This window comes from Elephantulus edwardii, unplaced genomic scaffold (assembly GCF_000299155.1).
Source record: "Elephantulus edwardii isolate Elephantulus edwardi_28Jun2011 unplaced genomic scaffold, EleEdw1.0 scaffold00077, whole genome shotgun sequence".
Taxonomy (NCBI): domain Eukaryota; kingdom Metazoa; phylum Chordata; class Mammalia; order Macroscelidea; family Macroscelididae; genus Elephantulus; species Elephantulus edwardii.
Genome location: NW_006399827.1, coordinates 935,043 through 947,143, shown reverse-complemented (window position 1 = coordinate 947,143; position 12,101 = coordinate 935,043). Strand labels below are relative to the sequence as shown.

The 12,101-nt window shown below is 42.1% G+C and overlaps 1 protein-coding gene across 1 annotated transcript; it reads right to left on the bottom strand.

Annotated features, from left to right (window-relative positions):
* Positions 1-372: 372 nt before the first annotated feature.
* On the bottom strand, positions 373-7,071 carry MRPS23 (mitochondrial ribosomal protein S23). Its single transcript, XM_006903732.1, is given in 6 exon segments — positions 373-407; positions 410-515; positions 1,051-1,177; positions 1,406-1,483; positions 6,358-6,528; positions 7,028-7,071. Coding segments are annotated over 6 exon segments (561 nt in total).
* Between the last annotated feature and the right edge of the window lie 5,030 nt (positions 7,072-12,101).

Below are 12,101 nucleotides of genomic sequence, written 5' to 3'. Positions count from 1 at the left end.
ACACAGCAAAGAATCATGTGAAGACAGCCTACACGCCAACAGCAAGATCCAAGCAAACTAGTCAGAATGAGTCTCACTTAAACAGTATTTCAAAAAAAGTTGGTCATGTTATTTACAATGTCAAAGTAAATTTACTTTATAAGCAGCTGGGGAATTCTTTATTTAACAGCATCCTAACATAAAAGTTCACGTAACTGCCTTTCTCAAACCATAATACTGGGCTTTATGACAATCCAGAAATAGGAACTAAGAGAAGGCAAACATAATGCCTTAGAGATTAAGAAACATTTACACAGTTCAGCTGTTAAAAATAGTTCCGCATTTATCTAGTGAATAAGGTTTCAGTGTCAGTATACATGGTACACAAGGCCTTCAGGGAGGTGGGAGACCTTTCAACTGTTCTTCAGAGCCTCTGGATGCTGCTCCTGTGGAACTTTTTCTGGCTGCTTTTCTTCCAACACAGTCTGGGGCTGGAGGCTTGTGTGTTCAGATTTTGAGGAAACATGACCACTTTCCTGTTGTTTAAAAGAACAGATACAAACATATCACATAAATGCTACAATTTTCACTCAATCAGCAGGCTGAAATCATGATCATGTATGGCACATACTGAGTTTAAAAAAAGAATCACTTTATTCTCTCAGGTGAAAGAATGAGCATGAAAATATTCTCCATAGAAATATAATTCAGCCTAGTGGCAAGAAGCTGCACTGCAATCCCGGAGGTGCATAGTTCGGATCCATCAGATGCTCTGCTGGAGAAGGAGGGACAATCTCCTCCTGTACCAGTCAGATCTGATTTGATGGTACACACACACAAAATAATAAAATTTTAAAAAAAAAGAAATACAATTCAAAAGTCCTAATGACACTCACTTGTTCCAAGCAGGAGTCTTATCACAAAACCCCAATCTATTCCTTACATTCAAGCTAACTGTATTTGACCTGGAGTTTAAGAACATGAGTCAAGTTTGAGGAATAAAAGCAATAATCTCGCTATAACCTCTCACAAAGGGGCAACTAATCCTACCAATATTTAAATAATACTCACGGGCTTTGCTTCTCCTAGCCGTCTTAAAATGACACCTTCTGCCAATAAGGCTTTCCCTGTTTCCACAAATAACTTCTCTTCATCTGTCTCTCCCAGTTTCTGTAGTTCCATGTACTTCTCTACAAACCTGGAATCCAAGCAGACACATCTTAGTTCTGTGTATTTAGAGCTGTGACATCATACAGTGATGCTTTTACAAGCATTCTCTTAACAGATTTTCCTACATTATCATTGCTGTGTGCACTTGAGTTGATTACAACTCACAGTTATCTTTTTCTTCAAATAGATTTCAACAAAAATTCCTCAAGATGGTAATTTAAAAAAAAAGGAACCCAGGACTTATAAAATCACTTACTGTTGACAGGTAGATCGGAAGTTTGGATTGAATAGATCAAAAGCTTTTTGACCAGATCCATAGGCTGAATAAAACTTCCTGGAAAATACAAACACAATAATGTAAACCTCCAATTATAGATCATGGTCAAACCAGCACAAGATAAATCATTCTAGCCCTGAGGAATTAAGTATAGCATGACCTACCTATCATAAGCCTAGCAGTTTTTCCTTATTAAGTAATGCATCTATTTCTATCTCTCATTGTTGTTGAGTCAGAATCAATTCACAGCTAACCCTCCATTGGGTTTCTGAAGCTGTAAACTGCACTGAAGGAAATTACCCATCTTTCTCCTCTAGAGCTCCAAGTACATCTGAACTACCAAAGAGGTGTGGTCTTTGGCTTAAACAGCACAATTCCCCATGGCCCACACCACCAGAGTAATGCGTGCACATAGTAAATACATCAAATGCCACAAAAAAAGATGTCCAAGGGAGTTCAGATGGCCTAGTGGCAAGAAGCTGCACTGCAATCCCGAACGTGTGCGGTTCGAATCCACCAGATGCTCCACTAGAGAAGGAGAGACAATCTCCTCCTGTGCCAGTTAGACCTGATTCAATGACATACAAGTAAAAAAAAAAAAAAAAAGATGTCCAGTCAAAGACAATACTGTCTTTACCACTGCACCCCAACTCCCTAGTTATCCACACAAGAACCAAACACTGAGCAGTTTCTGTATGTTATTGTTGTTGTTGTTGTTATGTGCTGTTGAGTCGCTTGCGACTCATAGCGACAACATATAGCAACAACTCATAGTACAACAGCCCTAAACTCTGCTCTATCCTGTGCCAATCTCTTGTCTCCGACACACTCATCCTGATTATCCCAGTCACCGAATCAATCCACCTCATCATAGAGGGTCTTCCCCTCCTGCGTTGTCCCTCCACCCTCCCAAGCATGATGTCCCTCTCCAAGGACCTGTCCCTCCTTACAACATGACTAAAGTATGTTAGACGAAGCCTCAGAATCCTTGCCTCTAAGGTGCCGCCCACCTTGACCCTTTCCAGGATGAACCTGTTTTCCTAGCAGTCTATGGTACCCTCAACACTCTTCTCCAGCACCACAGTTCAAAGGCATCAATTCTCTCAGAAATATTCTAGTAATATGCAGGCATTTACTTGGTCCCTAGTCACATGTTTAACCCAAAAGATTGGATGGATCCCTTTTTTACTTAATGTTTCTTAAACGAGATCATCTGGAACCAGTACAAAGAGGCTATCTCCAAAACTTTGCTACTTTAGATAGTATTGTAACATGTATCTTTGATAAACACTCCTTAGTGCAATTATGCAAATAAGTCTGCGGAAAAAAAATTCCTAAAACTGGTTTTATGTGCCTTTGTAAACTTCCAAAGCATTGTACCTATTTACATTCATGTTAGTAATATCATGCCAATAACATATATGAGTGCTTACTTTTCTGTACTTTCATCAACATTTTTCAGTATTTTTGGTCTTTGTTAATTTGATAGATGAAAAACGATTCCTTTCAGTTTTAATTTGTATCGTTATTATCAAAGACACTGATCATCTTTTTATGTTTAGAAGGAAAATGAATTTCCTCTTCTGTAAACATCTGAACATTCATGTTTTTCATCTACTTTTCTATCTGATCATCTTTTTCCTATTGACATATAAGCAAATTTTGTAGCAGCATAAAAAAGGAAATTGGTCCTTGCAGTGCAGTGAATTACTTGAAATAGCTTTGTAGCTCCATGGTTTTAACCATTCGCCACAGAACCTGGTAGGACTGAGCAAATGTGAGGTGTTTGTGGCGCACCACAGGATTAGGCCATCTCACTCAATGCTGCTGAGGAGGCACTGACTTACAGCTGACCCTCCAGTGGGTTTTCATGGTTGTAAATCACAGGGGAGATTGTCCATCTTCCTTGGAGACACTGGTAGATTCAAAGTGCCAAAGAGGTTCCGCCATGGGGTTAGGAGCACAACTTCCTATAGACTATGCCACCAGAACTCCCTAGGAGATTAGAAAAATTGTCAACAATGTAAACAAGGTACATGGTACCTTCAGAGCATGCCCAGACAAACACGTACATGAAAGAACACTAACCTGGGGATTGAGCAGTCTGGCCATCCCAAAGAAGAAAGAGAAATTTCCACTACCAGATAGAAGAGCCCAAAAGGGAAGCATTGCCTATGAATCCTGAATCGACTAGCAGACAAAAAGCTCCAACAGTGGAGAGAAAGCAAGAAGCGGCAGAGAAACAGCAGCAACAGAGGCAAAAGAACTATGGAATTGATGCAAGACAGAAGAAAGGGCTTCTCAGAGCACAAAACTCTTCAGGCAAGAGGCCTGCTAGGAGAGTGGGATGCCTCTGGGCACTTGCCAGAAGAGTTAGCCTGATCAATCCACAGAGCGAGAGCCAAGTGCCTTGTTGTCAAGACTTGTTATTGAAGTAGGATACCTCAAAGGATTTATATTAGCAGAACTAAAAGAACTTTGTAACATTTTCTCAGGCAGAGAAGAGATCAAGGCCCCAAGGTCAAAGGCCAGAGAAAGGCCTTCCCATGGACACAGCCAAGGAGCTGTCCTGACTGAAGAACTTCATCCAGAGTTGTTCCCGATCTTGAATTGTATCAATGCCTCTGAAATACAGTGTTGGAGCAGAGAATCAAATATTTCCTGGACTGGCAAAAAAAACAAACAAATCTGTCTTGGAAGAAATGCAAACAGGGTGCACCTTAGAGGCCAGGATGGTGAAACTTCATCTCACACACTTTGGGCATGTTGAAGCAGCACCAGTCCTTGAAAAAGACATCATGCTGGGAAAGGGGGTGGGTTAGAGAAAGAGGAAGACTCCCAACAAAATGAATTGACAAAGTGTTTATAACAATGGGCTCAGGCACATCAGAGTCCATGAGGACGGGATAGGATAAGGCAAGGTTCAGATTGCTCAAAGGGCCACTATGACCTAACTACTTCTCTAATAACCCCCATAAGTGTGACTATGTTCTGAGAGTTCTACATGCCCATCACAACATATTATCAAACCCAGGAGAGTAGTAGTGAGTTGTCATGAGAGGGACAGTTGGTGTCAGAACTGGTAAGAAAGTTGAAGGGTGAAGGTACATCTAACTTCACAGGAATGAGCCTTGGGCTGCTGATACTAATGGCAATTTCCTCCCTACTTGTGAAGTTAGAGGAGGTCAGATGATACCACTGTCCCCACACCATTGTCACCACAGATCTCTATCATACATGTTGCAAAATTGCTATCTGGTTTATCTTTTAATTTTGCTTATGGACTTTTTCCACATAGAAAATCTCTTTTTTTTTTTCTTTTATGGTTTCTAGATTCCATACCATGCTTAAAAAGGTTTTTCTCTCTTAGACTCACAGTTTTCAAATACTGGTTTTCTCTTAATCATTTTTTACATTTAGGTCTTGGTACATTTGGGATTTATTTTGGTAAAAGTTCTTCAAATTATCCAGAATAGCTTCCCTCCTGAAAGTAAGTGACTAAGATAAGGGTTTGAAAAACTACAAAAATATCAGGTATTAATATTTTGGTATTACCCTAGTGGCAAGAAGCTGCACTGCAATCCCAGAGGTACGTGGTTCGAATCCACCAGATGCTCTGCTGGAGAAGGAGGGGCAATCTCCTCCTGTACCAGTCAGATATGATTTGACAGTACACACACAAAATAATAAAATAAAGGAAAAATTTTTTTTTTAAAAAAAAATTTGGTATTAATAGTGCCAATAGGGAATCCTATTGGCACAGTAGTTAAGCTCTCGGCTACTAACCAAAAGGTTAGCAGTTCAAACTACCAGCCACCTTCCAAGAGAAAGATATAATAATCTGTTTCTACAAAGATTACAACCTTGGATAACCTATAGGGCAGATCTGCCCTGTCCTATAAGGTCACTATGAGTTGGGATCAACTCAACAACAAGGTGTAATATTACCAATAGCAATATTTAACCAGAAAGCAGTATCAGTAAAATATTCCATTCTTCAATAACCTATCACCTAGTTCAACTATCATCAACAAATAGTATCACCCTCATACAACTGTAATCCACATAGTATAAGCACAAGTAGTTTTAATGTGTAAATCTTAGCATGCATACTGACAAGGTCAGAGCAAAATAGTGGGAAAATACTTTTTTAAAAAAAAATAACCCTATAAAAATTTTTTAAAAAATCAATCCTGGCATCAGTATTTATGGAAAAATGCTTTTTCAATAAATTGAGTAATTTATACCATTCTGATGGCATGGTGCATAATGTGTTTGCACTGCTAACCAAAAGGTCAGCAGTTTGAAATCATCAGCTGCTCTGAGAGAAAGATGGGCAATCTCCTCCATGATTACTTAAAGCCTCAGAAACCCAATGAAGAGGGCTGCTTGGTGTCTGAACTGATCCAACAGCAATGGAGTTTTGTTTTCTGAGAACTGAGATACTTGGATCCATAGATATATGGAACGGAAGTTTATATATGGTCACAGAAGATTCCAACCCATTGTTCCAGAAGTTGTTTAAGGGACCTAATAAAACTCTGCTGGTTATTCTTTAAACAGCCTCTACCCGGGCCCTCCATCCCTCCTCTCTCCGAAATTCTCTGTCATTTCTCCCTCTATTAATTTCAGGGTTCATCTACTCACTAACTGATTTCTGGATTATAGAGAGCAACTGTCCTGCTAGGGGCTGGCTTAGGCACTACAGTTACAAATTCAGGCAGAGGGGGTGAATTCTGCTTCAGTCTTCGAAAATGTCTCACCATAGGGTTAAAATACGTATATAGGACGTTTTCCCACAGGCAAACCCCCTGACTCGGTTTCTTATTTTTAGACATCAGCGTGCCAATTAAATCTTTCTTTCTGAAGCTCAGCTGCCTCCTGCCGACTTCACAGACTGAGCAGACACACTCAAGTTCTTACATACTCACACTCGAATGCGGTCCTCGTTGTAAAAGATGTCCTGGATGTCAGCTTTGGCTTTGCCATATCTCAAGCGGGGTCTTTGGAAGACTGGGTCCCTCAGTGGGGGAAAGGCTTTATATACGTCAAACCACAGAGGCTTCTCCTTCAACACTCCAGCCCGCAGGAGGTCCCGAGTCCTGAAAGATGCGGAAAGAAGGTGCAACAGACTGTAAAAGGCTTGCAATCAGTCTAGCATGATCTGAAATAACAGTGAAGTCACCAAGTCCATAACATAAACAAGGCGACAGGAGCAGGTGTTTCTTCACGCTCAGGGAAGACGCTTCCAAGACACACCAAGCCAACAAAACAAGGCTTCGGAGTAGCACTCGCATCGCCTATGTCGCCTATGTGTCTCATCCTCACCCTGCCCTCCCATTCCATCACAGAAAAGGCCAGGATGATCCACTCGGGCCCAGCAGCCTCTTCCTCCCTTCTTCCTAGAATCTTCCACTCGGGGAAGCAGTCCAGATTTGAAAAGACAAGAAATTTAGTGAAGACATCGTCAAGCAAAATCATTTGCAACCAGGAAACAGTACAAGGGAGGACCTCGGGCGGTTCACTAACTGCACCCTGAAAAATGCCTCATCCTGCTCAGACTCCCTCAGGGAAGAGAATGGCCCGGCTTTCATTACTCACCGCGAGAAGATGCTCCCCACCGTCTCCAGCCGGCTCCCAGCCATGACGGCCGCCTAAGTCGAACCCGGAAACTTGACGACCGGAAGCGGAAGCGACACATGAAAGGACCATCAGTTGCCAGTTGCTAGCCGAGCCGAGGATTGCTAGGCAAACACCACAGTCCTCGGGGAAAGCGGAACCAGGCAGAAGCAGAAGATGAGCCGAACTAGTGAGGGCCTTTGACAAGTTGCCAGATTCAGGCCGGAGCACTCGATAGCTGAGCTGAGAGGCAGCGAGATAAGAGCGGGCAGAAGTAATGGATGACAGATTTGGGGAGAGGGATTAATTACAGGGGCTGCTTTTTACCCTTTTTGACCAGATCCTCAGAAAAGCTGGGATGATGAGAAGGAAAGATAATGAGGAGAAGCAAAGATGCAGCTCAGCCTACTGGCCTGAGGAAACGAAACAGACTGAATTAAGGTCGAAATTTGAGGGCACCAACTCTAGGGCCCACTCATTCTACTGCTCTCCATTCGGCTCCCACTCGTAGTGGCCCTCCATAGCTTTCTGAGACTGCAAATCTTTACAAGGGGTGACTGACAGATTCGAACCGCTGACCACTTTAGGTTCAGCCAGGGAAAGGCACTCATTTGCCACTGGTTCCACAAGACCCCATGTTCCTTCCTTCCTTCTGCAGCTTAGTTGTTGTTGTTGTTGTTAAGTGCCGTCGAGTCGCAGGCGACTCATAGCGACCCTATGAAGGAGAGTCCTCGACGCTTGGGTGCCTTTCATCCTCTCTCCAGGTTCATAGGGTTTCTGGAGGCAAGCTATTATGGAAGTGGATGCCACTCCTCCTTCAAGCTTGATTTAATCGGGGAGCTCCACCCCACTCTCTGTCCGCATTGGATAGCCAACCATTAACGCATTTGACACATCAGTGTCACGGTGGGTGCAGCTTAGTACTCTCCACTAAGTCTTTTAGGACGCTGCTAGTGACCGAGGGTTTTCATCAGGAGAGGTCATTCATTGCCTATCTGCTCCTTGGAGCTGAAATGTACATATAGGAACCACCAGAAGATCTATAAGAATCAACTGAAGGCTCTTGATTGAAATGTAGAGTATAAGACAGCTCTGGTGGCCTAGTGGCAAGAAGCTGTACTGCAATTCCAAAGGCATACAATTCTAATCCACCAGAATCTCCGCTGGAGAAGGAGGAGCAATCTTCTCCTGTGCCAGTAGGATCGGATTCAAAAGCACACCACAACAACAACAAAAATCGTAGAGTATAATTCAGTATATTATGGGGAGTGGGGGTATATTGTCGAGTCAGAACTAACTGACCCTCCAACAGGTTTTCAGAGACAGTAAATCTCACCGGAGGAAATTGACCATCAGCATAGACTGGAACCAAAAGAACCAGGTAAGAAACTCTGGAAAAATTATGATTAGTATATTGTTTGGAAGGAGAGCTCTGGTGGCCTACTCTGTAGCAAGTTGCTGCTAACGCAAAGGCTGCCAAGTTTCAGGCAGTTCGAATCCACCAGTGGCTCCGCAGGAGACAGTTGGGAAATCTCCAGTTGTAAGGATTTACAGTCTCAGGAATAGAGGGAGGGTCGCCATGGGTCAGAACCAACTCAAAGGCAGTACCTTTGAATATACTGCATGGAAACAAGCAGTGCTAGTGGCACAGTATTGGTGCTAAGCCTCCAGCTGCCCCAAGAAAGATGTAGCCATCTGCTTTCGTAAAAATTTATAGTCTTGAAAATTATGTGTGGCTGTTCTGCTCTTTCCTGCAGAGTCACTAGAAGCAATGACTCCATGTATTACTCAGAATCCTATGCAGCTATTAAATAAGAATGCATTACATCTATTTTTAATTTACCTATAGATTGTCACCTATGATTTATAGTTAAATGAAAAAAAAAGGGTACAGACAAGAGATAGTCGGCAATAGTAAACACTACAATACTGATAACATGAATGATCTGCAAATGGATATGAAGACAGGCAGAAGGGATGAACAGATAAGGACAGGTGAAAGGGACTCCACCCATACACATAGGTCTGGCCCACCCTATTGTATGCTGTAAATATATAGTAGAACCAACAGGGCAGCACAGCAATGTAAACTTGTTTAACCATAACTGAACACTGAGGGAATGAGCTGCTGGTTCAAGGACCTGGGGACCTTCAACCCTGGGGGCTCGAGGTTAATTAGCATAACAAAATCCACAAAGACAGTGTTTTACATCTGGCTTTGGTAAATAGTAATTAAGGCCTTAAAAGCTTTTAAGTGGCCATGTGTTGTAGTTAAGCACTGTCTAGTCAAGGAGAACTCATAGAAGACTGCCTCTTGGTCTATGTACAAGTTTCATATGAACATGATTAAGTGTTCTGAAATTCTCGTTCTTCTCAATATTTTCCATCATTTATGGTGATCTACACTACCGAACACTTTTTTAAGTGTTCTGTACAAGGAGGGTGGGGGAGAGTGGAAGCAGAGGGATGAGGATGTGCAGGGGGAGGAGGGGATTAATCATGGAGTTGTACAATTTGATGGGTTAGGTGAGGGATATTGGAAGAATCTGTTCTCAAAAACAATGTATTCAAATTTTGTAAATAAACTAGTATTTAAAAAAGTCAACTTGGAGAGGGAGAAAGGGAGAGGGGGTAAAATGTGCAACAAGGAATGAATGAAAATCTAACTTTTCTGTAAATTTTTGTTAAAATCACAATTATAATAAAAAACGTTATTTAAAAAATATCATTAATCTACATTATGTTGTTGTGTACCCTTGAGTCAAAACCCACCCTCTAGTGGGTTGTCAGAGACAGTTAATCACAAGGAAGGAGGTTGCCCATTCCTCTCCCATGGAGCATCTGTTGGATTCGAACCACGTATCTTCGGGACTGCAGCTTCTTGCCACTAGGCCACCAGTGCTCCATATACATTATATTTTATATAAATTAATTACCATCTCTCTATACTTGTTATCACCTCATCTTTTCAAGCCATATTAAACTTTTCCCATTACTTCACCCCCACCCACCCACTAACCTCTCTGCCTCCCCCCCCGTGATCCCCCCCTTCTCCTTTTTCTGCCCCCTTCTCTCTTTCCCCTTTTGAATATTTATACATATCTTACTCAGTTATCTTCCTGCTTTCACAGTAGTGGCCTTAGCTAATATTTGTCTTAAAGTGACTGAGATACTTTACTCAGCAAAATGCTCTCTGGTCTCCCCTAAGTTATAAAGTATTTTACAAAATCATTGCTCCTACTGTCAAATGCTTTTTTTTAATTTTATTATTTTGTGTGTGTGTACTGTCAAATTGTATCTAACTGGTACAGGAGGAGATTGTCCCTCCTTCTCCAGCAGAGCATCTGGTGGATTTGAACCATGCGCCTCTGGGATTGCAGTGCATCTTCTTACCGCTAGGCCACCAACCAGAGCTCTCTGTCAAATGCTTTTACATAGTCAATAAATCACAAATAAATATCTGTCTGGTATTCTTTGCATTCAGCCAAGAGCCATCAGCAGTGACATCAGCAGTGATACAGCCCCTCATTCCACCTCTTCTGAATTCAGCTTCCTCTCCGGCAGTTCCCTGTCCAGCCAGACATTTTAAAAATGATCTTCAGCATGTGATATTAATGATATTGTTCAATAATTTCTACATTCTGTTGGCTCACCTTTTTTTGTTAATGGGAACACATTTGGATCTCCCAGTCTATTGGGCAGCAAGTTGTCTTCTAAACTTCTTAGTATAGTGAGCACATCTAGGAGCGCAGCTGTTTGCCATCATCTAAGCAGTAACTAACTATTGATAAACTGGTCTCTCGCTGTCCAGACAAAGCAAGCAAAGATGCACAGCAACAATTAGTCCAGAGGATTAATAGTCCATTTGAACATCAATGTCCACTGGTCTGAGACCAGAAAAAATGGGTGGTACCCAGCCACTGCTGCTGGTTGTTCTAAAAGAGATCCCAGTAGAGAGTTCTAGATGGAGCAGGGGAAAGTGTTCAAAACGGAGCTCAAAATTCATCAGGCTTGCTGGTCTCATAGAGACTGGTGGAACCCCAGAGACGATGACCCTTAGTAACCCAGAGAGCCTGGACCTGACCTGTGACTCAACTTCCAGCCAAATGAAAGGCCCATTAGGTGAACACCACCAGGGATGAGCTCACTCCATAGAACAATCTGCCATACGAGATCAAAAGGGCAACATTTGCCCAGGGAGAAAGCTTAGAGGCAGGAAGGGGTAGGATAGAAAGATGACTGGAAATGAGGATCACAGGAAGCAGAGGAAGGTGGATAAAATGTGGGTGTTGCAATTAATGTCAAGAAAATGTATGTGAATGAGTAAGTAAATGGAAAACCAGTTTGCTCTGCAAACTTTCATGCACATCGCAAAAACAAAAGGGATGTAGGAAAAATGCCTTTAATAGGATCCCAGTATGTTTGTGTTTATATAAAGACCAAAAGTAGTATGGAAGGAAAGGAGACTGTCGACCCTGGTTACCTGCGGCTGAACCTGCAGAGAGGAAGGGGCTCCCCCTTAGCTCAGTATAAAGAGTTTGACTTTATAGTTGACCTTTTAAGTCCAGTGAAATTTCTTAAATCACAGAATATATGAGAGCCCATTGGGATTCCCCTCCCCCATGATTTTTCTTTAAAACAAAACTTTGCAAATCATATTAGTTTTTCATTCATTCATAGACATTTGGTTTTCTAACATTAATTGGAAGGTCTGGTGGCCTAGTGGTTCAGGAATGGCACTGCCAACCCAAAGACAGGCATTCTAATCCACCAGCTACTCCTGGGGTGGGGAAGAAGATGAACTACCACCTGTGACATTTACAGCCTCTAAAACACAACAGAACATAAAATCATTCATTACAATTGATTAATTAATTTCTTACAAGGCATAGTGGTTAAGGAATTCCTCTGTTGCAAGCTCAGTGGTGCAAAGGTCAGTGGCTTAGATCCACCAGGTGCTGTGTTGGAAAAGATGGGCAGTCTCTTCCCATGCAGTTTAGAGCCTCTGAAAACCTGCTGGAGGATCAGATGTGAGTTGGTTCTCATTCAACAGCAC